At 31.1% G+C, this 26,486-nt stretch overlaps 1 protein-coding gene across 1 annotated transcript; it reads right to left on the minus strand.

Moving 5' to 3' along the window:
• Window positions 1-971: 971 nt before the first annotated feature.
• Window positions 972-26,486, minus strand: LOC134251649 (N-acetylated-alpha-linked acidic dipeptidase 2-like). The gene is made up of 15 exons (XM_062734050.1): window positions 26,465-26,486; window positions 24,907-24,975; window positions 24,646-24,776; window positions 13,379-13,504; window positions 9,893-10,058; window positions 9,548-9,688; window positions 7,853-7,935; window positions 6,024-6,155; window positions 5,351-5,436; window positions 4,825-4,918; window positions 4,609-4,739; window positions 2,136-2,260; window positions 1,778-1,871; window positions 1,496-1,588; window positions 972-1,195 (listed from the first exon to the last, which is right to left on the minus strand). The coding sequence occupies exons 1-15, from the start codon at window positions 26,484-26,486 to the stop codon at window positions 1,006-1,008; spliced, it is 1,683 nt and encodes a 560-aa protein (XP_062590034.1). The 3' UTR covers window positions 972-1,005.

The following is a 26,486-nucleotide window of genomic DNA, read 5'->3' on the forward strand; positions in this document are numbered from 1 at the left end:
ACAATGTATAATATTATCTGAGAATGCAAAAAAATATATATATCTACATATCCGTTATCTCAACTTGAAATTTTCTAGCTTAATAATAATTTTTTTAAAAATAAAAGTATGCATAATTTGTCATCCTGTTAGGAATTATGCATACCTGTTTTTTTTAATATTTTTTTTCTTTGAATTTCAAAATGGAATAAATACTACTTGTATATCGTCAAATACTGGGTTAAATTTCAAAAAAAAAAATTACGATATTGTTTGAAAATTGTCCGGAAATACGTAAAAATTATTTGTCAACTAGACAAATCAAGACATTTGCATAGTAAAAAGAACATATTCAAAGCAGAAAAAAAATGTAGAGCAGGTCGATAGACATAAAAGATTTCAAGGTTTTCTATTTTCTCTTTAGTACAGGTGTACATTGTAAACACATCATCGGAGTCAATGCAAACATATAGTTTAAAGGAAAAACTATTACAAAATACACCTCAAAAATTGAATTATACATTTATTATGACGACTTTTAAGTGTAAACTCAAACAAATAACCATCTTAAGGACAAATGATACAATCTTATGTAAAAAAAAAATTGAAAAAGAACAACTTGAGTAATATTTAAATGAGTAAAATGAACAAGTTTTCACCGTGTAGTTTTTAATTTTTTTTATTCAAAATTTCACAAAATTAGGGATTTAAAGTAAACAATATTTGTATAGATTAATAAGGATGGTTTCAGGAAGGCAGACTTTTGAACATCACAGAAGGTTTACAATTTTTTTTATACTTTAGAAATGTGTTATTTGCATCATTTACAATGAAATTAGGCCAAAAAATAATAAACCGATCCAGGCATCTTTTTTTTTTTTTTTGTATCATCTGTCCTTAAACATTTCTAATACTCCACTTTTACAATTTGTAGAACTTTAAAAAAATATAGCAACTTAACTTAAGTACCAGTATATTCTGGACATTTCTGGTGAAAAAATAATTCTAAATTATTTAAACTAAATGTCAAAGTCCAACTTCTGTTAATGTATTAGCTGCTGATTGTATAGTGAAGGTGGCTACAGATACTTGTTGTTTCAATATTCCCCACTTTTCAGTTGCATTACGGTTTTCAATTTCATTCATAGTGTCCACAATACCTGGGAAACTATTGTCTGAATAGGAATCGTACATACTGGGTGCAAACATCACGTGCCTAAAACAACATTCATACGGTGTATCATATTGTCATCTTTCAATTTATTTAAAACATACTAAACAACTTTCAATTTATTTAAAACAAACCAAACAAAGCCATAGGCAAATATTAATATCTTGAAAACACGAAATGCTTTAAAAGATGAATAGGTTTCTTTTGTTTTTGTTTTTTTAAATATTTATTCCCTTTTTCTCTTGCAAGACAAAATTTTTATTTATGGTGTAAATGCATAGATGTATAGTTTAATTTTTAATGTAGATTTTACTCTTAAAATGTATAATTAATGTGATAACTTACTTGTACATTGGACGGCCTGGAAGACCCTCACAATCAATGAACGCTCTCTCAAATTGTATCAACTTATCATTAATCTGCCTGCTCTCTAAAACACTGTTGAAGAAAAAAAGACTTGAAATAGACACTACAAATCCATAGAGTTAATTTCTATGTAATTTTTTTCTTTCTTTTATGTCTGTAGACATAAATGTATTTCATATTACTTCTCTTTTTGAAATCATTGTATAGTATGATTTTGTCAAGGATTATACTCATTTAATTAAAGAATAACTAGCACGGTACCTTATTTTATGTGGATGTTGTAATTTCTGTTGTAGTTTCTGATGGAATCTGTTGGCTTCAGAAGTTAAATTCTGCGCTGCGGATTCCAGAGCGGCTGTTAAAAATGAAAGAGCTTATTTTAATCATTTCTACGTCATTAAGGCCATTTCTTCTTCAGCATTCATCATTATACATATAAGGATTGAATTATAATTGTTCTAAAAAATTCTATTTTACACCTCTTATTAATTTTACAAAAGAATACAATATAAATGAATAAGCAGAAGAACTCATATACTGAACCATGAACACTAAGAATTTACTTCAATTTTTTTCTAAATATGAAAAATCGTCCTTGTATTTAAACTATTTTTCTTACCTATATTTACGTTTTCTTTCGACCACTTTACACCAAAATCCTTCTTTAAACTTGTTATAAAAGTACTTATTGCTGAGGCATATCTTCTTACGTCAAACTTTAAAACTTTTTCATTTGCAATGTTCCTGCAACAAGGTACACGTGTATTATGAAAATTATCTGGCATATATACTAAATCCAACATTACATGTAAGTATTTAAACAAAGACAAAATTGACATTTCTATATAACTATGTTGAGGTCTGGTCTGTAAATTTTTTTAAAAAAATTAAGCAGACCTATTTTTGTATTCATATGAAGCAGAATTTGTGAAAAATCTTATGCGTGAACAGAAGAAAACACTATCTTTGGCCTTCAACAATTAGATATATCGACGACGTATTGTCAATTAACAATGGTAATTTCCATTCCTATGTCGATACGATACATGTATATCCTGATGAGCAAGAGATAAAAGATACCACAGAGTCTAACAAATCTGTTTCATACTTGGATATTTTACTTGAAAAAGACGTTAATGGTAATTTAACAACCAAGCTCTATGATAAACTTTAACTTTTCTATCGTCAACTATCCTTACTTATATCTCAGTTGATTCGATACGCAAGAGCATGCTCTACGTATGAAAAATTTCTAAAACAAGTTAAATTATTGACAAACAAGTTGATGAAACAAAAATTTCAGCAGTCTCGTTTAAAATCATTTCGTTAGTTCTATGGTCGATACAATGACCTTGTCAGCAAATGCAATTTATCATTGAGTCAAATGCTGACTCACGTTTTCCATACAAATTGTTAATACAATATGTACACTGAATTGACGACGGATTTTTCCGTTATTTCCCGATCATGACAAGGATAACTGGAGGGTGTGACCGGTCAGCAGGGGATGCTCACTCCTCCATGGCACCTGATCTCACCTCTGATGTTTTTAGAGATCGGTGTTTACTCTGTTCCTATTATGTATTTTTTTAATGGTCTTTGATATTGAATACTGTTCGTTATCTCCATATCCTTCATCTAAGAATTTCACTCATAAACTACATACATATTATCAATTATCCCTTAGTCTGTAAAAACGGAACATTTGGACGAAACTGACTGGAGATTTGTAATAGTACATGTTATGGTTGTAATACAACGACTGGTAGATGTGAATTTTGGTGTCACCCAGGGCGGAATGGAGATTATTGTCATGAAGGTAAGCAATATTTGAATATGAATCTTTTTATACTGTTTGTTATCTCCATATCCTTCATAGCAATCATTAGAAAAGTAACAATTTTGACGAGAAAGTTTTCATGTCATGTACAAACATGTAGATATCCATCACAATGGAACATATGGATATAACGAACAGTATCCATCGTGAAAAAAAACCCCATAAAACAATATAAAATAGGAGCAGGGCCAACACGGACCACCAAAACATCAGAGATGGGAATTGGTGACATTGTGGATAACATCTGACATGTAAGCATATATAGTACATATACTAAATCTAACAGGACAAATAGATTCATTTTTTAAAGGAAAAAAAATCCATTTTTTAAAATGTATAGCAAACATACTTTTTCCAGTAAGCATTTATTTTTTATTTCCTTTACACTGTTCATTTAAAACTTTACTTAAAAAAAAGCTCAGGTGTCTAGAAGGAGTAACTATCCCTGTCAACTAATCACCCATTATTAGCCTATCCACTGATCAGATGCCATACCCGAAATAACCCGTAATCAAATAAAGGACATAAACAGCAATTGGTATAAAATATGTCAGTCATACATGTAATACAACCCGATAATATGTTTTATTTGTAAACAATGACAGTATAAGAACCAATAAAACAAAATTACAAAATGCTGAATTTTACAAAGATTTTTGAAATCAATTTAATACGAAGTATCATCTTATCTATAAAATGCCTGCCGAAGTATTATTTTATTTGTACTAAGCGCAAGCTCTTCAGCATTGATTTAGTTAAGAGACATAAACCACAAATTCGTATATATAAGAAAAGTTGATGGTAGATCTTTTGTTGTATCATAGGTAATTCAGAAGAGTAATAACTACATGTAGTAGCAAAATAACATTCAACTTGAAGTCATATATGGCGTATTTTTGATAAGTTTAGACTTACTCAAATTAGATCTTTCTACTTGTATTGTTACTTTATATCAAGATAAGACTTTCCTGTAAATTACACAATTTAAATCAATAGTGTTTCAAATCATAGACAAAGATTTAAAACAATAACCGATTTATTTCTGACTCGGGCATTGAAGTCAATTTAACTATAGAAACGCGGGAATATTTAAGTTTAAAATCAATGAAAAATTTAATTTGAACATAGTTAGTAAATATCATCTTCATCTACATTTAATCTCGTATTTCTATTTTTTAGCCCAGATACGTCATATATAGCTATGTTTTAAATAAGATACCAATAGTAGTTTATTTTTGGGTTTAATTCTTACCATGCAAGGATGCCCCATAATTCAGCCATTGATTTTGTGTATGCGTAATTTGGATCAACAAACTTCTCATACAAATAAACTGTTTCATATGCAGAGTGGTATACTGGATAAGAAAGGATGTCCCATTTTTTCTGAAAAGAATTAATAGAATAAATATCAAACTCATCGTTTTAAGAGAAATCTATACACCGTTTCGAATCTTAAGTTAACTCTTACCGAATCATATGTAAACCACATGTCTATGCATGGCACTCCTGCTCTTTGATAAAATGTAGCCATGTCACTACCAGAACCCAGAGAATAATATACACTAAACGATAAAAAGAAGAAATTATTATATATATTGTAAATTATTACGGTTTCTGGTTTTTAAAAAAAAGATATGAAGTTGAAAATGTGTATCAAAATCAATGTCAGAGAGGGTAGCTACAACAAAATGTTATTTGATAATTGATATCAGTTTCTTATGTTTAAACCATAATTCAAAATGGTTGTCCTAAAGATCTTTCAAATAAAATTTTGGTGTTGCATTACTCCTTAAATCTGATAATAATTGAACTGATAATATTTTAACAAACTTTGTAAAGAACCTTAACTATAGGCACTCTCCAGATAAACATTATACACTCCATTTTCTTTTATTTTATTGATTAAAATAGACAGAACGCCTTAATCAGTATATTTTCGAGAGAGAAAAGTATTTTCTTTGACAATTTTTGGCGATTTCTTTGACAACTCATACCTTGGTTCTACATCATCTGAGCCGTCTCTTGTTTTCCAGGCATCATACACTGTTTTATCACGACTACTAGTGTCTGGATTAGGAACCTTGAGGAAAAATTTAATAATTCTAAAATATAATTTGCAAAACACAAATAAAAGATTTTCAGATTGAGGAAGTTCTAATGAAAAAAGGCGGAGATAGCGAAAAAATCTATCAGCAGTACAAATCTGTGAATGAGGCACGGTCTCTTAGAAATTTCACAGTTGAGAACAGGTGCCCAGTTTTTAATTTATTGTCAGGAATGAAATTGTATAAAGTGAAAAAAAGAAACAACGATGACAAGTGTTTTTCAGACTTCGAGAAAAGTCGTACATAATTGGTTTTCAAAATAGAGTACCTTCCTTATTTCTCCTGAGAAAAAATATATAAAGACAAAGAAGTATTACAGAGCACAATTTCTGTTGTTTACTTATATTAACGTTGGTAGAATACATACAAGTAATGTTTTCTAGTAATTTACCTTACATGATGTAAATAATGTTTTAATCTTTTCTAAATTGTATCGTTTACTTTATAGTTCTGTTTATTCCGTTTTACATGAGAATGAAGAGCACTCTAGCTGAGTATCATTGTATCTGAATTCTTCGGTTAGTAGTGTTTACAGATTCTTTAATTTTTCATGTATACTTACCATTTTAGTAGCTTCATATAGAGAATCCTGCAGAAGTGGACTGGTTCCGGCAGTCAAGACATAGTTGTAATCTACTGCGTAGTCAACGTTCAGATAAGCAACGGCTCGCTCATATAGCACTTTCATGTACTCCTACAAGCAATACAATTTTTTTTTAATCTATTCACCGGATTCTGGTGATTTTTCACAACTGCATAAGAGTATTTAAAAGAAGCAAAACATCAGGTTTACACATCCATGTACAACTTTACTTAAGAATGTGAAGGCTTTGGGCCAGAATGTAGACGATCATTTCGAATACTAAATTGTCGATTTTAATTTTCATGTGAAACATAAATGATTACTGGGCATGTTTTAAAACACATGAAGCTGTAATGAAAAATAATACTTTCCAAAAAATTGTTCTGCAGAAGTATGTTGTAATAACAAAACAATTAAACATATTCCAAAGTAAAAGTTTTGACACATTAAGAATTAATCCTTTCATGAATATTGATGAAGGAAGTGCGAATAAACAGTATATATATATCTAGAAACATACATTTACCATTTGAAATCTACAAAGTTAACAATAAATTATCCAGGAATTTGCTTATCTTTGAAATACAACATTTATTAAATATATAAGGTAAATAAATAAAGTTCATAACAAAAAGATGTCAGAACTGAAAATAAACCCATTAAAAGATAAGTACCATGGTAAAAATAAGTCGACTAAAATTGATCAGATATACCTATTTCTTTCATAAATTTTTTAACGCTAGTAGAAAATCTGTAAACGGCCTGTATTTTCTTGTTTTCTTTACGCCACGTTTGTCCTATTAAGCCATCTAAAAGTAGCAGAACACAATGGGCGGTCACGTGAGTACCTTTATTTAAAAATAGCTATTTTTCTTTCGTGGCAGGATATTTATAAATAATTATAATTTGATAACTTTGTAACGCGTTTAATTTTAAAGAATGTAATTTACAGTATTTTCAATGTGGCAACTTTTATTGATAAACAAATGATATCAATTTCCAAACGATATTTTAATCTGGTGCAAAGTTATAGCGTTGTATTTTAAGAATGTGAAGGCTTTGGGCCATAGAATGTTCATCGAAATCAAATTTCGATACTAGAATTGTGATTTTAATACTTGTGTCAAGTGAACATAAATATAAAATACTTGGAGGAGGCATGTTTTATCTGCAATGACATGTAGCTCGTATCACATATAGTCCTTATTGAGGATAACATATGTATTTCACGGTAGTCATTGAAACAAAACCAAAACTGTAGAAGGAGTAGCTTTTTGAAAAATTGTTTACAGAGTACAGACAGACAGACGGACGGGAGACAACGTAAGTTCTGCAGCTAAGTATGTTTACATTTCAATAGGAATACTGATCTCCATCAGGTACTTTCTATCCATATTCCAAAGTAAAAGTTTTGACACACCCTTAGAGTAACTAACCTTTCACTTCATTTATATCGGGCGTAGGAATAAGACATTATATATATCTTTTCCCCATATATTTACCATTTGAAATACTACAAACGTTAAGCAATAAATTATCCATGAATTTCTTATCTTTCTTCTGAAATAAAGACATTTGATAAATAAATAAATAAATAAATAAATAAAGTTCACATAATAAAGAAATGTCAGAAAGAAAATAAACCCATTGCAAACAGACGGTATGGTGTTTTTTGGTAAAAATAAGTCGACTAAAATTGATCAGATATACCTATTTCTTTCATAAATTTTTTAACGCTAGTAGAAAAAAATGTAAACCAAGGAACACAACCCTGTATTTTCTAATGATAAACAAGTTATCGTTCTTACCTCAACCCACTCATTTGATCCTATTAAACCATGTTCCTCCGCCCCCCAGGCACAGAACACAATGGTGCGGTCAGGTCGAGTACCTATATTCAAAAATGATCCTTGGTTAAGTCTCTTTATGTGGCAATTTTTATTGTAATCACACTAAAACTCTAGGAGGAGAAACATTTTGAAAGAATTTTACAGAATTTTCTATTCTTTTTATCAATAATGGCAGCATCATTTATTAAATGCAAAATTATGCACCTAAGTGTAGTCACTTGCGTGCAAAACGATATTGAAATCAGACCCAAAGTTAGGAGGGAGGGGTTGCATTTTCAAAAGATATAAAAGAAATTTCCAATTTTAGTTACAAAGACACTGTTCATCGAAATCAAAAACCGATAATCAGAATTATGTATCTAAGTGTACGCTACTTGTACCTTCGTTAAAGTGTCTAAAGTAGATTGTATCGGCATCGAAAAAGAATAATAAGTTATTACTTAAATTAAATTAAACACTGTGTGACCTTCTTTTTTACAAAATTATATATTTTAGAAATTCAAGGAAACCATTTTCAAATTTTTCTCTCAAGGTCAATATCTTTTATTTGTCTTCTTTTCAATTTGGAATATCTGCTACAATACAAGTATTTATCACAGAGTCTATTGCACCTGATCCATTCTGACCGCGTTGGTTCTACTCGCAATTTGTATTATTTACAAAGGCTCTTGAGCATTATCACATCTTATAGATTAAAATATTCGAAACACAACCACAAGAGTTTTAATGTACGTTGAAAGGGGAATCAAAACATTGTTAACTTTTATCTTGACCTTCGTTTAAGTGTCTAAAGTAGATTGTATCTACATGAACACGAGACCACGGTCAACAAGCAAAAAACGGAAATACTTGAACTCTAGTAATAGTCCACCGTGTACCTACTGAATGTCTCCATAAAGCACGATAAAGTTATTGAAGATGATTCAATCTGAATTCATTTGAGATGACACAGAGAAATTCAAAGATGAAAAGGAAAAGGATAAAATACCAAGAGCCGTTTGTTATGCAAGGATAGTACACAAACAATAGCAGACTGTTAAAGTTTGCCAAATAGGCAACCTAGAGTATGAAACTAGATAAAGCATGTCAGAATTGAGTCAAATAATATAATAAAAGTGGAGATATCTGAGATATGGAAAACAAATAGTTGGTAATGGACGAAAAAAGTATGAGAAAGAAGCAATCAGAGGGACAAAGTATGTAGAGAATTCGAAGTACACACAGAAGCAATAAGAGGGATGGAGTATATTGAGAATTCTAAGAATATACGGACTTCTCTTCTTCCTTATATTTTAAGAAATTCTATAGACATCAGAGATCTCTTTTTCATTACATCAATTTTTTATTGAATTCCGGAGACTGATATTACACAGGTTGATGCCTAATGACGTATACACATACTAGTATTCTTTTATTTCACAGATATTTGCTTTTGCCAAGCCTTTTTCTCGTAAACATCCTTTTAATGGTATAAAGATTGCCGTATATCCAATATTTCACAAACTCTTTTTGTTTTTTTTCAGTTAGATAAAGCAGTGAGAAAAGTGTGATTTCATGTCATCAGTTCGGGGTATCTTTAAAAAAGTAATCAACAATGATTGATAAGAATAAATAGTGAATGAACACATAAAATTGGTTTAGACCCCTATCCACACTGCCAAATCCTGTTCTGGGAATAACTATAAAAGTTTAATGGAACGTACCTCAATATTGGAAGGGCATCTCCATAACTTATAGGTTGTGCTGGAATTCTAAAGTTTTCAATATCTGACTGTTCCACTCTGTAAGCGTAGTCTATTTAAAAATAAATAATTTCTCAGAAGCATCAAATAACCTTTAATTCCATACCTATTTTAATTTGCATTTCATACACTTTGTATAAAAGAATTCACAAAAATATTACAAGTAACCACAAATCGTCTTCAAATTAATTTAACTGATATCAAACTGTTTTCTCTTGATCCACATTGTGTTTTACAGATTAAGGAATGTACTCACCAGTTGCGGGATAGAGCGGCGTCAGTTGGTCTCCGTCCGGCCCCACCGGCCCCCTCTGGAGACCGGAAGGTGGTATCCACCAGGAGTCAGGGTAGGTACTGTTAAAATCCGAGGGGTCCGTGTACATGATAATCCCCGAGGCATTAAAACGCTGAGCATTCTTCACCTTAAATTGAATTCCGAATATATTTATTATGATTTTTAATGATGTTTTTACATAAAGATACGAAGTAAATATTTTTACATCTGATTTTCCTAAAAGAGGGAAAATGTTATATCACTAATGCAAGAAGGTAATTATATTTTTCAGTGGTAAATATGATGAAGTCAATATTTTCTTCATTTAATCACTATAACTTGAAATCAAACCAAAAGTATTCAAAGTATATTTTTAAATATATATAATTCAAAAATACAATTTTATCTGACTCAAACTTTTTCCAAAATTCTGTTAATAAACTAGGCAATTAAACATGTTACTTTTCTTAATATCACAGAAATATTTTTTTAAAATAAAGAGGTCTTAAACCTTCTGGAACAGATTGAAATAAATACAAGTAAAACTTTACTTTAGCCCTCCTTCTAAATCTGCTACTTTAGTCAAAACCATTTAAAAAAATATTTGTAAAGTGAAAGTATGATCAAAATAATTTTACATTGCATTACAGTTATGTTCTTTTGAAATTACACACACCATAAATGACAGTCATACTTAATTCTGGTATTAGAATGTCTACCAAATTAACATGCACGTAAAAAAAAAATATTATTCATTTGAAAGACAAAATTTAAATTTTTACAAAAAGAGTTTGAAAAAGTGGACCCAATAAAATTCTATACAAAATAGCACCTTTTATTAAATTCTAATGTTCATTGAATATTCAAATTTGATTTAAAATTGATTCCAATAAGATAAGTGTAATGCAGCATTTGAAAAAAACATACATTAGAAGTTGTTAATAGTTTTTCAAGATTTGAATTTGACCTATGACTCTTATAATTTGAAAATTCACTAAGAGATGCAGGTTTTCCGATGAAGTTTTCTTTTCCCTTCCATTTTAACAATGTTTCTAAAGAAAATCTTAAATTCTGTTGTTCAGTGAAACACAATTTTAATGGGAAAACCTCTTAACTATTAAAATAATACATTAAAAGTTTGGTTTAAAAAAACTTCATTTTAAATTTTAAAATTCATACAAAGTTAATTCAAAATTCATTATGGGAAAATGTAAAATGACACATGTAAAGTTCTAAATATTTGCGCATAATATGATTTTATATGATATATACAAGGAGCTGTTGCAATGGAACTTCCAAAAATGCAACTTATGCTTGAAGGAAAAAACACGATTTTATTTTAAAATTATATCTCATAAATGTAACTTAAGACAAAAATTTTTATAACGTTTTAAAAGTGTAACATATGTTTTGGGAAACAAACCCTGTATATCTACTTGGCAAGTTTAAATAAGTATAGTTTTATTACGTTTGAAGACACCCTTTTTAAGTCTGGTTCTCTTTCAGAGATAGGGTGGCTGAATAAACTTGTTCAACATTTGACTTTTTTTTTTTCAAATCGAGAATAAAAGAAATAAAAAAAAAATGTTCAGAAATCTTCTGCGAGAGATTTGGGGATTATTCTGGTTTTCAATCCTTACAGAAAAATTCAAAATATGAATTATTATTCAGCCCTTCTTACCCCAATTTATGCACAGTAAATGAAAGTCATACGTTTACTTATATATGCGTTAAGATGGTGCTTAGAATTTCTGCCCCAATTTAAATAAAATAAAAATAAAAAGAAATTATTTATTTTCTTTTTCAATTTAATTAACATGCAGTTCTAAATTTTCTTTAATTCTAAAAGAGATTTTTTTAAAAATTTAATTAACATGTAGATGAATTCCATTACAATGTTCTATTTAAAAAAAAAACAAAATACATTAAAGGTTTGTTTAAGCTGGAAAAAATCAATAAAAATCCATACACTAGATAAAAGCTTCTGTTTTCAGATAGCTTCTGAGGACTTTCAGCCAAAAGATTTTTCCCGAGCTAGGTATAATTTTCACCCATAAATCATACACTGAAGACAGCAACATTCTCTTCGAGCTTTCTATTCCTCATTTAAATATGATATGGCATGTTAAGAGGAAATTTGATTCTCTTTGAGATGTACCAAATATTGCAACACATTGTGTCTTGAATTATATATAATAATTTTTCAGAAATATATACTATTTGATATTTAAAAATCTCATAAAATTGAGATTCAATTCAAAATTTGCAGATGGGAGGAAATATGAAATATCTTAATAACCAGTGCAAAGTTCTTAAGACACGCATAATATGATTTTATATTAGTATATCACAATGAACGGAAGCTGTTGCAATTGCACTTCCATTAATTGTAACTTACCCGAAGGATAAAACAGCGATTTTAAAATTTATATCTCATTTGCATTCAATGCAAGGAGTAAAAAAAATGTAAGTATAGACATTGAATCCTTATTTTATGCAATATATAGTCTCATAATTGATACAGTAGGTGCAAACAAACTGAATAACGAGCGTTAGCGTTGCTGTTGTGAAACTATATTAAATATGAATTTTGAAAAAAAGTATAGCATCTGTTATTCTTACAGAGATTGAGATTTTAAAAATTAAATTCCAATGTTTTGAACTTTGCTTTCATTGCTAACATACAGATGAATTCCATTAAGATGTCCTATTCTCAAAAAAAAAAAAAAAAAAAAAAAACAACAACAACAACAACATCGAACTTCAGAAATCAATTAATAAACATACACTAGATAAAAGCTTCTAATGTTTTCAGATAGCTTGTTAGGACTTTCATCCTATAGATTTTCAACGAGATAGTTATAACTGTCCTTCATGAATTCCTTTACTGAAGACAGCAACATTTCATTAGGAGTTTTCTGTTCCACGTTTAAATATATGACATGTCAAGAGGAAATTCATTCTTCTTAGAGATGTACAAAATGCACCAAATATTGCAACACATTGTTTTAAGAATTATACAGGCAAGAATTTTCAAGAAATATATACTATTTAATATTTAAAAAATCTCACAAACCTGGGATCCAATTCCTCAAATTTTGCAGATGGGAGGAAATATGAAATATCATGATAACCAGTGCAAAGTTCTTAAGACACGCATAATATGATTTTATAATAGTACATGTATATCTTAAGAGAGACAATAAAGGATAATTGACACCTCATGCACTAACTTGCAAGTGGATTGCTCTATATATACTTTGTAAGGAGAACTCTACTTGATGACCCAAGAGCATAGGGTAATAATGCCCCCACCCCCACCTCCTGCGATTTAATTAGTTCAGTAAGCTTAAGAAAGCTAATGAGCAGTAAATGCTTCTGACCACCCCATAGTTATTAAGAGCCAAGAGGAAATCTTAAATCAAATCCTGATAATTGGCAGTAAAATGCACGTGCAGTTTGGTGTACCTTGTCACCGCGGTAGATCTTGCCGTATCTTGCGATAATTGTTTTGCCCTTCAGGTCCATGGACTTATTGTTTATGAGATACAGGAAATCTTTTATCCGTCCATAGTTGGCATAGACCAGATCACCCTTCAAAAGCAAACAAAAAAAAATACATTAGATTCTGATATATCTGTACTGTTTATCTAATTCATGCACATTAAACAAATAGAAATGACAAAAATGGACCCCTAATCTCATTCTCTCAAAATTATTCAACGCAACATAGTATATGTACAGCTCTTTTTTTAACAACAAATAGATTTTATTAAAATTATATCAGTGACTTTGCCCTATCAAATGGATTCAATGTTAGGTACTGATACAAACTTTTTTAATTAGCAATTATATGTAAACTTTCTGGGAATCTCAAAACTTATTCAACACAATATATTCATAATATAGTAATATTAAATTTTTCTTTTAAAACACTTAAAAAAAGTAAATTCAAATTAAAAAAAATTATATAAAAAGAGAATTCAAAACAGATAATTCTTTAAAAGCCACTTTAATTTGTAAATTATCATGAAAAACATATTATCTTTTTTTGTTCAACAAAGAAATATTGAACGGAAGTCGTTTTTAGATTATCTTGAATGATATACCATGTAAACGGGAAAAAAGATTCAAAGTTTATCTTATTCTAGCCACTTTAATTTGTAAATTACATACATATGTTAATACATTAGTTAATTAACACATTAAATAGGTTTGATCAGAGGTGCATTTATATAAACAATGAAATAAAATGTATATAAAATTGAGAAATATCTATATAAAACTATGCGATTTAATTAGGTTTTTTCATAATATGATGGCTGTCTATTTGACGAATTTTCATAAAAAGTATGCTGAAAATTTGTAAACCTCTTTAAAAACAATTTGGTATTACGACTTGAGTTTCAGCAAATAACGCATCAATAGGTGTAAAACCTTCATAAAGTTTATATTACAAACAAATTTTCTCTATTTTCAAAGCAGATCTCAAAACGAGCGGTGAATTGGAGAAAAAAGTTACATTTTTGACCTTGACCTTGGAGTTTGACCTTCTTTTAAAAAACTTTGACCTTGGCCCTAACTTTTAAATGATAGATACAAGGAATTTCATATTTCACATATGTATTTTTTGTAGCAAGACCTTTTATTGGATACCAACAACTTTGAGGTTTTGATCTTGAACTTGGAGATTTACGTAATTATGAAAAAAATTAACCTTGACCATAACTTCTGAATGGTAAGGGCTAGGGCTTTTATACTTCACATAATCTGTGTGAGAAGACCTTTCATTGAATACCAAGAACTGTAACCCTGTGACCTTGACTTTGGAGTTGACCTACTTTTAAAAATCTTTAACCTTGGTCATAACTTTTGAACGGTTAGGGTTAGGGTTTTCATCCTTCACATATGTATTATTTGAGACAAGACCTTTCCTATGAAACAACAACTCAGACCCTTTCACCTTGGAGTTTGTCCTACCTTTCAAAAATTTATCCTCGACTATAATTTTTGAACAGGTGATGCTAGGGATTTTGTATTTCACAATCGTATTTCTTGTGAGAAAAACCTTACTTTGGGTAATAATATATTTGCAATTAAGAAAAATTTGTTTCCAATATATTGAGAAGAGAGCTTTCATACTTGACTGTGCATTACCTGTGACAAGATAATTCCGAGCATGCTATGATTTCTTACCCCTTGACCTTTACCTTCACGATTGACCTTATCTTAAGAAAAAATCAACTTCAATGATAATTTCTAAACAAATGACATATGATAGGGTGTTCATATTAGACACAATATGTCAAAAAAAATAACATCTCTCCCACAAAGACACCTAGAGCGGGGGACCACAATTCTTTGAATTTGCTTGTAGATTATTATAATACAATTGATCTCTAAAGATTTATTTTAATATATTTAGCCAGTTTTTAGGGGGTATATAATAAATTTATCATTATATCAGTAACTTGATCCGAAGAGCCGTAATACGTCTCGTTGACAGGCGCGGATCATCAGATCAAACGAGACACGAAGCGTCTCGTTTGATCTGATGATCTGCGCCTGTCAATTCGACGTGATACGACCCTTCGGATCAAGTTACTGTTATAATAATATATATTTATTTATGCTTATTTTTAAGACCTTGGAATGGCGCGGCATTGAGGTTTGGCGCATTAGTACTATGACGTCATACACGTTAATATTTTTCAGCAGCATCAGGGTTTGGCGTAGACCATCAGACTTTGGAGTCCCATCGCACTTTGGAGTCCTACGAGGACCGTTCAATAAATGATGTCCTCGATGCTCGGAAAGAAACAAAATCACTTTTCAATGATTTAGTCTTAATGATTTCACTTAAATATCAGCATTCTCTTTTAATTAAAACATATTCCCGAAACATTTTTATCCAATTTCTGATTGTTTTTAGAACATATTTTTGAGTATGGCCCTTCGTATAATGGAATATGGCAGATCCTTTGATTTCCTGGACTTGTTTCATCTTTCTGAATGGTGTTTTTTTATGTTGAAAATGAAACACGTCAAAGGATGAAAGATCTCTCAAATATTGTTGGTGTGACAAAACATTGATGTTTTATTTATCCCCCAAACTCCTTTACTCTTCAGGGCGTGTGGGTTTGGACGCTGTCATGAAGAAATTAAATGTAGTGGATTCCTGATTCCTGGTCCTGCCTCACATAAACCTTTCGATATCTTGGCAAAAATTTGCTTACTAGACTCTTTCAGAAAATAAACTTCCTCCCCAAATAAGAATTTTAACAAATAGACCACTAATATTTCAGAAAAAGGCATATAAAACTATTTTTGTGCTCTTGCAATTCTATGCTCTTCTCAGACCTTTGCTGTTTTTGTCAAGTGCATCTTATTGTTAATTAATTTTGAGGGTTTAAAGCAATGGGTTTAAGTTTTATTATCTGTTTGAACTTCAGACAAAGGTGGAAAACTGCAATTTTTGATTTATTAAAACAATTGTTTAGATATTCTTACACGCTGTCGTTTTCACTCATTTTTTTCAAAACATAGGGTGACTATTGAATACCAAGCTTTTCTACTGTCAAATGTTCCTTTAAAACAATGTGAACTACCCCCAAAATAATCCCTATCAAATTTGCTATGTGTTTTAAAGTCAATCAAACATCATCAGTGAGAATTTGTTGAATTTTGACAAAACAGTACATTGGTTGTTGCAGTTTCTTGTCGCCAAGGAGGGTATACTAATTTTTGATGCCCATTATATCATTTTTGTTCATTGAAGTCCACCTGCTTATGTGTCTATGAAACAGACATTGGTTGCTGTAAATTTAACATATTTCGGTGAATATTTCTTTTAGATTCTTAACAAGTTTTTAAGCAGCTTTAATGAAGCGTTTAATTTCACTCTACTTTACTAATTCTTTACCATTCATTTTTAATGCAGTGTCTCGAATAGCCCTTGTTTTCCAGCTTCTCACAATGAAACTACATGTTTGGGATGAAAAGTGGTCACATAAACTGTTATCAATTCATTAAAAAGTCAATCATGAGAGAAAGTCAAGCTTAATGCCATATGATTTCTATGCTGTATGTCATAGAGTTCAGGACATTATTTATTGAACAGCCCTCTTACTTTATCAGAATGGATTAAATGTTGCAGATCCATGACAAAATCGCGTATCAAAAAATGAGGGGCAATATGAAAACCATATATCCTTATGTATTCAATAATTAAGAACTGAAATCCTTTGCGTGAAAAGAAGAAAACACTTGTTCTGGCCTTCAACTTGACATTTAGATGTATCGACGACGCATTATCAAATAACTATTGAAATTTCATTCTTATGTCGATACGATATATCCTGGTGAGCTTGAGATAAAGGATACCACAGAGTCTGATACATCTGTTTCATTTTTGGATATTTTACTTGAAAAAGACGTTCACTCCTCCATGGCACCAATTCTAATGTTTTGGAGGTCCGTATTTGCTCTGCTCCTGTTTTGTATTTCTTTTACGGACTTTTGAGCTTGAAAACTGTTCGTTATCGCTATTTATCATATACTTAGTAGTAAATACAACGATTCTGCACGGTGTGATACAGGTGACGGCACAATACTGCAATACTACGTTCTTAATACTTCTATATTATATTATTACATCATACTTACATGCTGTACTGTTACATCCTTGATTACATTCTACTTTGATTCGTAAAAGTACATTCTTATTACGCAGTGTATTATTACATCGTACTTCCATATTACATCCATTTCGTAATAAATCAATTTTCCTTTTTAAGCCCTAATTGTGCCCGTACCCTTGATGTATCACGAGGAGTCATGTACCTATATAGTTTAAAACGAATATTTATATTTTTCATACCGATACGTGTTACTAATATCACTTTCTATTACATTACTTGTTTACATTTTCTGCTTTCATTAGTAATATTCTTTTGTCATCTGTTTATGGTGTTCATTGGCTACTTAAGGACAATCGGTACCTTACCTACTGATAATTTTCCAAGATATTCTTAATTCAAGATTGTAGTTTCATCAGATGTTCATAGACCAAAAAATCAGCATACATTACCAGGGGTTTTTGGATATCAAATTATGAAAAAAATTGCATTTTTCAAAGAAAAATATACAAAAATTACAAAACCTTAATTCCAGATTTTTTCCCGTCAAAATTTCTTTTATGAGGTGTACAAATCCATTTAGACATTAAAAGTATTGCTCAAAGGTCCTTCGTTTAATGGAACTCTTCAATTCCAGGGAATAGCCCAATGAAGTTCAAATTACGTTGTGTATGACCTTAAAACAAAGTGAAATAAAATTTATGTCAAATGTCAGGAGTGCATTGCAATATATATGGTTACTTCAAAATCTTGTAATTTTCTAAGAAAAATTGTATATCAAAACTCTTTTTTGTTCACATTTTTTGCATATTAAACCTTTTCAAACCAGAATTAAAAATATACTGTAAAATAACAACAAAAACCAGTTTTTAACATACGCTGCACATGTATGAAATATACTCGACAAGTATGCCCACTTCTTCATGACACATGAGGTTCGTGTTCGCTCTGCTCCAGTTTTGTATTGTTTAATGGATTTTTGAGCTTGAATACTAGTACTTTTCGTTATCTCCATATCATTCAATAACTTCTATAACTAGAATGCATAATTATTCAATATGATGATATAACTGAAAAAAAAGTGTTATGGATAGTTAAATAAGTGTCAATTTGGAAGTCATTACAATTTACAAAGTCTTTGCAGTTTCTATCATAAACATCTACGCAGTAAGCATGTCCATTGTACAACCTCTATTTCAGTTTAGAATGCATAATGCAAAATGTACAGCCGATGATACAGAGTTTGATATTCAAAGGTAATGATGCAGTTTAGTCTCCGATAAACTGTGTAATCAGAGGTTATGTAAACCAAAACATGTTTTCTTTGGATGTAAAGACGGGAATTAATGTCGCAGCTGTGAGAAATAGCGGATTATGTAAAAATAAAATTTCTCCAACAGATGTGACGTTAATTCGGTTAGTTAACAAACAAAAAAACATAATTTATTGTTTATATTTAGAGCTGTGTGAAACACATTTAAATTAAAATTAAATACAATAAAATACTCTGCAATGGATGGGTATGCCATTGTATGCATAACTGCTGGAAGAGTCATTGCTCTAGAAATTAATGTAGGAAGCTTGCTTAGTCGCATTTACTGACGTCCACTGATAAACGGCAATGGTTTTCATTTTTAAAAATTCCAATTTCAACTTTTAACCATTGAAAATGTTCATTGAAAGGCCGATTCCCCCACCCCTTTTGTTACAGGATGGTCAAGTAAGTGTTTTGTAGTAGAGTTTGAATAAAATGTAGAAAAGAAAGAAGTTGAAACCTTAACACCCCCTTCCCTCACCGGATTAGGATATCTGGTTTGACAATTTATTTCTTTCTCTCTTTTTTTTCTTGCTTGTCAAGTTTTTCCAAGTACATATGTAATTGTTTCTTTTTTCTCTAGGCAATATTATATGCGTATTATCTTCCAAAATTATTAGGGGTAAACGATCGAGGACTTTTTCTAAAATTTGACACAAGAAAAGATTGATAATTCTCTAACTTTTTAAGGACTATAGTCTACTACCAAATGCTATACATGAAAAATCACGTTGTGTTTCTTGTCATGCAATAGAGTAATAAAAAATACTGTTCAAATTCACTTACAACATTCATACCTTCATTCATTTTATTTAATGGATAACAAGAATGAAAAATATTAATTTTGGTTTGGATTTTTATGTCAAAGGAATTTTATACAGTCTTTATATAACTGTAATAGTACAAATACATTAGGTACCTGCTGTGAAGAAGAGTGGTAGTTCCTTTTACACACTTACATGTATCATGAATGAAAAGGATTACTCTATCTATAAAATTGTTGTACGTAACTTTTTAATGGATACCTAATATGGTGATGCTGTCTTTGACACAAATGAAAACGCCAGGTTGGCATTTATGGTCATTTATGAATATTAAATAAATAAGAAAGTAACAAAGATACGTCAACACATGGTATATGTATATTTGAACACAATTACACGTAAACACATTATGTAATATAAACAAACTTATATAGATCATAAAATCCACGGTTTCAAATATAATGCGATGATATAAGCATTTTACAAAAATGTACAATAAACAGAATACTTATTTCAGACCTAAATAGCGTCAAAGATAGGGCATTTTTATATGTGATAAAAGATAAACTTCAAAAAATAGAGGTACTGTGATCGAGCACTGAGCCAATTAAATGATACCCAAGTCTCTCATATGATAATAACGGCGCTGGGAGACTCGAAATAAGTGTCAGATCAAAAAGTTAAATAGGAAGTGTACAATGGCATTATAAAGGGTGTTAAGTAATATATAGGGTACCTTTTAACGAGTCTTCAGATATCAGACGAGGGGGCTTGTCCCCCGAGTCTGATATCTGAAGATGCACGAGTTAAAACAGGGCTAGACAAATAGCACTGCCCGACGCCCAGGGCAACCAGTTTTGGTTGGTGGGCAAGTAATTTGATAACAGGTACCTGTCCGCGGACAAGTGATTTTCAAATTAACCAAAAAAAAAACCATGTCCGATATACTCAATTATCTTTTGCGTTATCGCTTTAAAAGTATCATGAATCACAGAAAAGCACTTGTTTTTAACTGCTGTTGACCACTGCATCGCTGCATATGCGTACATTGAATAGTCGGAACTCCTCTAGATTTTACCAATTAACATATCGTTAAAATATGCAGATGTCGTAAAACATGGAGTTACCGATGTCGTCAAAAATATTGTATGGGAAAATATTAAATTCGTACTGTGAATACAGATGCTAGTGGTATTGAATTTGTTATTGATTGCTGTTCCCTGGCAATCACACAGCCGGGCCGTGGTGTCGATGTTCTGTTCACAGATTGATTTTATAGATCTATGGTCTTGGTGTATTGTTTAGGTCTCTCACTCAAGAAATAATTTAATATCAATACTTCAATTCTATGTAATTTAAGAACAAGAAACTTATTGACGCAAGCGTCAAAAATCGGCCGCAAACCAATTAATTGTTCCTTTGATAAAGTATTAAGAAACTGAAATTTGCGTGATCTGTTTTTAAAATTTTCTTACATTTATCTGTTAAAATATCCTCGTTACATGAAACACTTGTATAAGACATTGCCGATTTTCTTCATGCATAATGCATGTACAGTATATGTATAAACAAACTGTCCATAGACCTCTGCGTCTCTGCACTTTAATAAAAATGTCTTAGAGGATGTTAACACCCCCCCCCAACTCCCTCTAGATAAAATAAATATAACAAATCCTGTTTAAGCTGATTAAAAAGAGAAAGTAAAATTGTTGATATACAACTCGTTCTTTGTTTTAGACTATGCCTACATATAAAGTTGCCGCACTTCTGTCATGTAAGAATTTGTCAATCAGGATTGGATGAAACATTTACCCCCCAATATTTATAAAATTTTGATTATATGATTATTGTGCTTTTAGTAAACATTTAAAAAATCTTTTTTTCAATTTTCTATTAATATAAATGTTAAATATATTTATTTAAATTTTTCTAACTCCGCAGAAACGCACGGCCACTTGAAACTTTCATATCAACTAACCGACCGCCTCCTGGCGGCCGGTAAAAAGGTGGGACAAGCATATTTTTTGGTAGGACAGGTAGTTTTACGATAGTAACCTGTCCGAGGGCAAGTACTGCAAAATTGTATTTGTCTACCCCTGGTTAAAAGGTACTCTATATGTTTTGTATCATTGTTCCCAGGACCTGAGTTACCCATGCTCTATCATTTTTACGTTAATAGCACGTAGTTCTACTGTATTCTCACGCACTGAGTTACCCATGATCTATCAAAATTTCATCATACAATTTTATCTGACCAATGAAAAATGAGCATGTGATTTGAAAAGTATAGGGTGCTGCATGTCTTAAACTTTGGATTACCTCACCATTCAAGTCTGAACGCCATGAATGATGGTTGTGATGTTATTGCAATTATCGATGCAAACTAGAAATATGAAGGAAAATTCTTTATGTCACTTAATCTTGACACTCGTAAAATACTAAATGGGCAATTTAAACGTCCAAGGAACACCGCACGGGAAATGGACACTTTTGACCGAAATGTACGGCGATTCTTCAAATTACTGGATGTGTCGATTTGTGTTGGAATTAATAAAACAAGACGGCTCGGAATATTTACCTCAATTCCTGTACATGTAGTTCATTGTGTGTGCTTTGTTACGCTTCAAGTTTATGCGAGTCAAAAACATTTATTTCTAACCCGCTGTGTGAATTTCATTTTGGATTTAAAAATCGACGTGCAATTTTTTTTTATTTTAGGGAAGGCATTCCTTCACTATGTTTACATGACTTTGTATTTGCTTTTCCCCTAATTATTCGGTGTAAGGTCATATGTTATTTCTTAGATTATTTGTTTCACCATCACCCTGGCGTGCTCTATCTTGATAGATCACGGCTGTTAGATCATAGCTAGCCATTATGTATCAAAAATAAAACACGGCGATCTTCAAAGGAAAAACACCGCAACAATGATACAGTAAAGTTTGTTCCAAATTTTTCTGTTATTTTTTAAAAGATATGCGATGAGAAAATATTTACAATTTGTGATATTTCATGTTAACAGAGTCCATTCTTACCACTGATAAGGTTTTGAATTAATAAGGGGAGGGCAGGTATTAAATCAGATGATGTCTGTTCAGAAAAATTAGGGATGAAGCATATTTTATACTTGCAAACAATATTGACTGTCCTAATTTGAATTCGTCCAACCAGAGTTTTTTAAGGTAAAATTTTTGTATTCTTCAAACTTGTCTTGTTTTAAGTTTGTTCAAATGAGAGTAGAGCGAAAGAGGCGAAAATAAAACGGGGGCGAAAACTTCCTTGTAAACGATAATAAAAAGAATATTTTTTTTCTCTTTTTGAACGTTATAATGGTTATTATCATCATTTTATCAATTGTCTGTATATTATAGCAGACCAGTTCTAGAGAAACATTTCTTGTTTAAAGGAGATGAGCAATCAAGGCTTGAAAACAAAACATCTGTTAATGCTAATGAAATTTGTAGCTTACGAGGTATTTTTCTACATATTCTAGTTTACTTTCGCAAAGCAAAATTCAGTCGAATCTGAATGGAACCTATCTGGGCTTCTGTCTTTCGATGAGTGTTTTGTAAACTTAATACCAGGCCACTATTAATTAATAACTTCTTTATTTTGACTAAAATCAACTGCGTCTGCAATCGTAATCACTGAAACGAATTTAAGCTTATTATAGATGACATAAAAACCTCATTTTGAAAACTTCCATTAGTTACGACCCCGTGGGGATCCGGGTTAGAATAGGTCTTCAGTACCCCCTTGCTTGTCGTAAAAGGCGACTAAATGGGGCGGTCCTTCGGATGAGACCGTATAAACCGAGGCCCCGTGTCACAGCAGGTGTGGCACGATAAAGATCCCTCCCTGCTCAAAGGCCGTAAGTGCCGAGCATAGGCCTAAATTTGCAGCCCTTCACCGGCAATGGTGACGTCTCCATATCAGTGAAATATTCTGGAGAGGGACATTAAACAGTATACAATCAATCAATCAATCCATTAGTTACGTAATACTTTTCTACGATTTTGGAACATTTTAAGATTTTGATTATGGAAATTTGCAACATGTGTGTATCATACTGCGTGGATGGACAAACAAATTGGGTATTTAATTAAAGGTCACTTTGTCTGTACGTTCGTCCGTCCGTCTGTCTGTTATGCTTTGGGGTACACATCTCTTATCCGCAACTCCTCTCAAACCACTGAATGCATGAAATTTGATAAAACATTCATAGAATCTTTATTACATATTGCCATTGTGCACCTCCTATTTTACTTTTTGATCTAACACATATTTTGGGTTTCCCATAGCAAAACTTAAATGCTGCCATTATATTCATATGGGAGCCGGGGGTATCATTTAGTGAGCTCATTGCTCATAGTACCTCTAGTTTTTATTCTGATTTTGTTTGTTTTGGGCGAACGTCATCGTGTGTCGGTCATTTTCTGCTTCTTCTCCGAAATTGAACCTATTTCAACCATTTCGGAATGAAGCATCGATGGGTATTATATCGAGATATAAAAATATAGATTTCATGGTTCCAAACCCCCATAGGCCCGTTGGGTTGGAGAAAAACATCAAAAGTAATAGTCTTTAAATATCTTCACTTCAAGACCTCAAACAGTTACACTCTTGAAAAATGAACATTGAGACCTCTTTCACACAGATATACAAATATACCCACAGATTCTTGAAAAAAACCCATCAAAAACTTATGTAAGGGTGCTTTTGCTCACTGAGAAGTTTTAAAAGTATATTTGCGACTCTTTCAGTGTTGTGGAAATACACTGTACATAGTCCACAGCATAGCATGTATAACATTATTTTTGATCAAAGAAAAAAAAAGTTAGACAGATCGCTCTTTTCACTTCTTAATATTCATGGAACTAGTGTAAAGCCGACGTAAGGCCTTTAATCTACTTTGATACCTGGGCGTTTGTTTCGAGAAATCTGAAAAATGTTGATAAAGTCGAAAGAAACGATGACAAAAACGACGAGACAAATAACGACTACTCCGACTAATCCAACATTCCTGGCAGAAATCCTGTCATCTGGGGCGCTTATCAGAGTACGCTTGTGCTTGGTTGTGTTTTTCCTGTCGATGGTTAAATTAGTTTGAATAGCATCAATCTTCTCTTGAAGGATCTCCGATGTCATTTCTGTAAAGAAAAGAAATGTTTTCGAATAACCTTTTTCATCTTTCGTATTAATGTTCTTTAATAAGTTGACTAAATTATGTGTGTACAGTGTATATATATATAATAACTATCAAACGTATATCAAACATACCAGGACACCACTCAGAAAGTGGTTTTGCTTCAGATGTAGGATATAGGTCCTTGCTGAATAAAAAGTAACCTTAAAACCAAAAAAATATTGATTTAAAGATTTTTACTAAAGCCGGACAGGCTAATTTTTGACAAGATAAAAAAAAATATTTAACTCGTTTTAACGATACATTCACTCATTATAATGAGATACTAACTCGTTACTATGCGATAACTAATTCATTTTAACAAGACAACTAACTCGTTGTAACGAAATAACCAAAAATAGTTATTTGCAAATGATACACATAATCAATTTTCAGCTTTATATGCAAATAAGTCTACCTCAACGAGCCTATCCAGCTTACGTATTTTTTGCATCTTGACGAAGTTATATTTGCAATTGACAAGGTCATAATAACAACCGTAGTATTATGCGAAAAGCTGGTATCAATTCAATTTGTTGAAAATCTTGTAACATCGTCTATTTCATCAGCTTGTTTCGGGTTAAAATTTGATCGTACTCATATTTGCTCATAGAGCTGAAAATACTAGTATGTTGTTGATTAATTCATAATTAAAATACAATGTATATAATAAAAACTTAATAAAACTAAAGTATGTACTATACATATATCACATGGCTTCGAGGGTAACATACCAGAATATTTGCCCCGAGGTGACAGGAAAGCCGAGGGGCAAATATTCTGGTATAGTCGCCCGAGAAGCCATGTGGTATATGTTATATGACATTTTTAAAATTGAAAAAAAATTAAATCATTTAAAATCATTGAAATATATAGAGTATATTCAATGTTTTGTTGTTGAATATGGAATTTATTTCACGAGTCGGACAGGATTTTTGATATTTTATCAAAATATCAAAAAATCTTATCTCACGAGTGAAATAAATTCCATATTCAACTACAAAACATTGAATTTTCTGTTTATTACATTTAAAAAAAAATCTTTAATTTTTCCTTTGTCTCTGTCTTTTTTTACAGTCATGGGCTCATGACGTCATAGTTGAGCGGTTGAGACGTCATAGCTATGTAAGTTTAAAACACTTTAAACATGGATTTAGCAACATATTTTTGGTAATTTTGACAGTTTTATTCGCTGTCAGAATGGTTTATTTATTTCCGTCTATCTTATAATAGGTCAATGAAGATTTTTTTACAGCAATCTTCGTTATTGGAAGGGAGTTCGAGAGTTTTCCCGCACTTCTGATATTCTTCACACTGTGACAGGATATCATTTTGATACATACATATTGGTACATATTTTATATCAGCATTGAATATATTGGAAAACTAATAATACAGAAGCATTTAATGAATATGAAGGTATAAAATATGCCATTGTCTTGCTGATCTTTCTAACATTAATTATGTGTATCATTTGCAAATAACTATTTCTTTAATGAAGAATGAAAAAGCGAATCAAAATTGCATAAAAATACTTATAAAAAATCAAATCCTCAATACAAAAATCAAAAATATGAGAAAATACCTGGCATTTAATTTGCTTTTCCCGAATGTCAACACAATTATTTAAACAAATGAATATCGTACACTTACTTTTATGTTTTATAACAGTCAT

This window comes from Saccostrea cucullata, unplaced genomic scaffold (genome assembly GCF_032062105.1).
Source record: "Saccostrea cucullata isolate Sc308-1 unplaced genomic scaffold, CSIRO_AGI_Scuc_v1 ctg5973, whole genome shotgun sequence".
Taxonomy (NCBI): domain Eukaryota; kingdom Metazoa; phylum Mollusca; class Bivalvia; order Ostreida; family Ostreidae; genus Saccostrea; species Saccostrea cuccullata.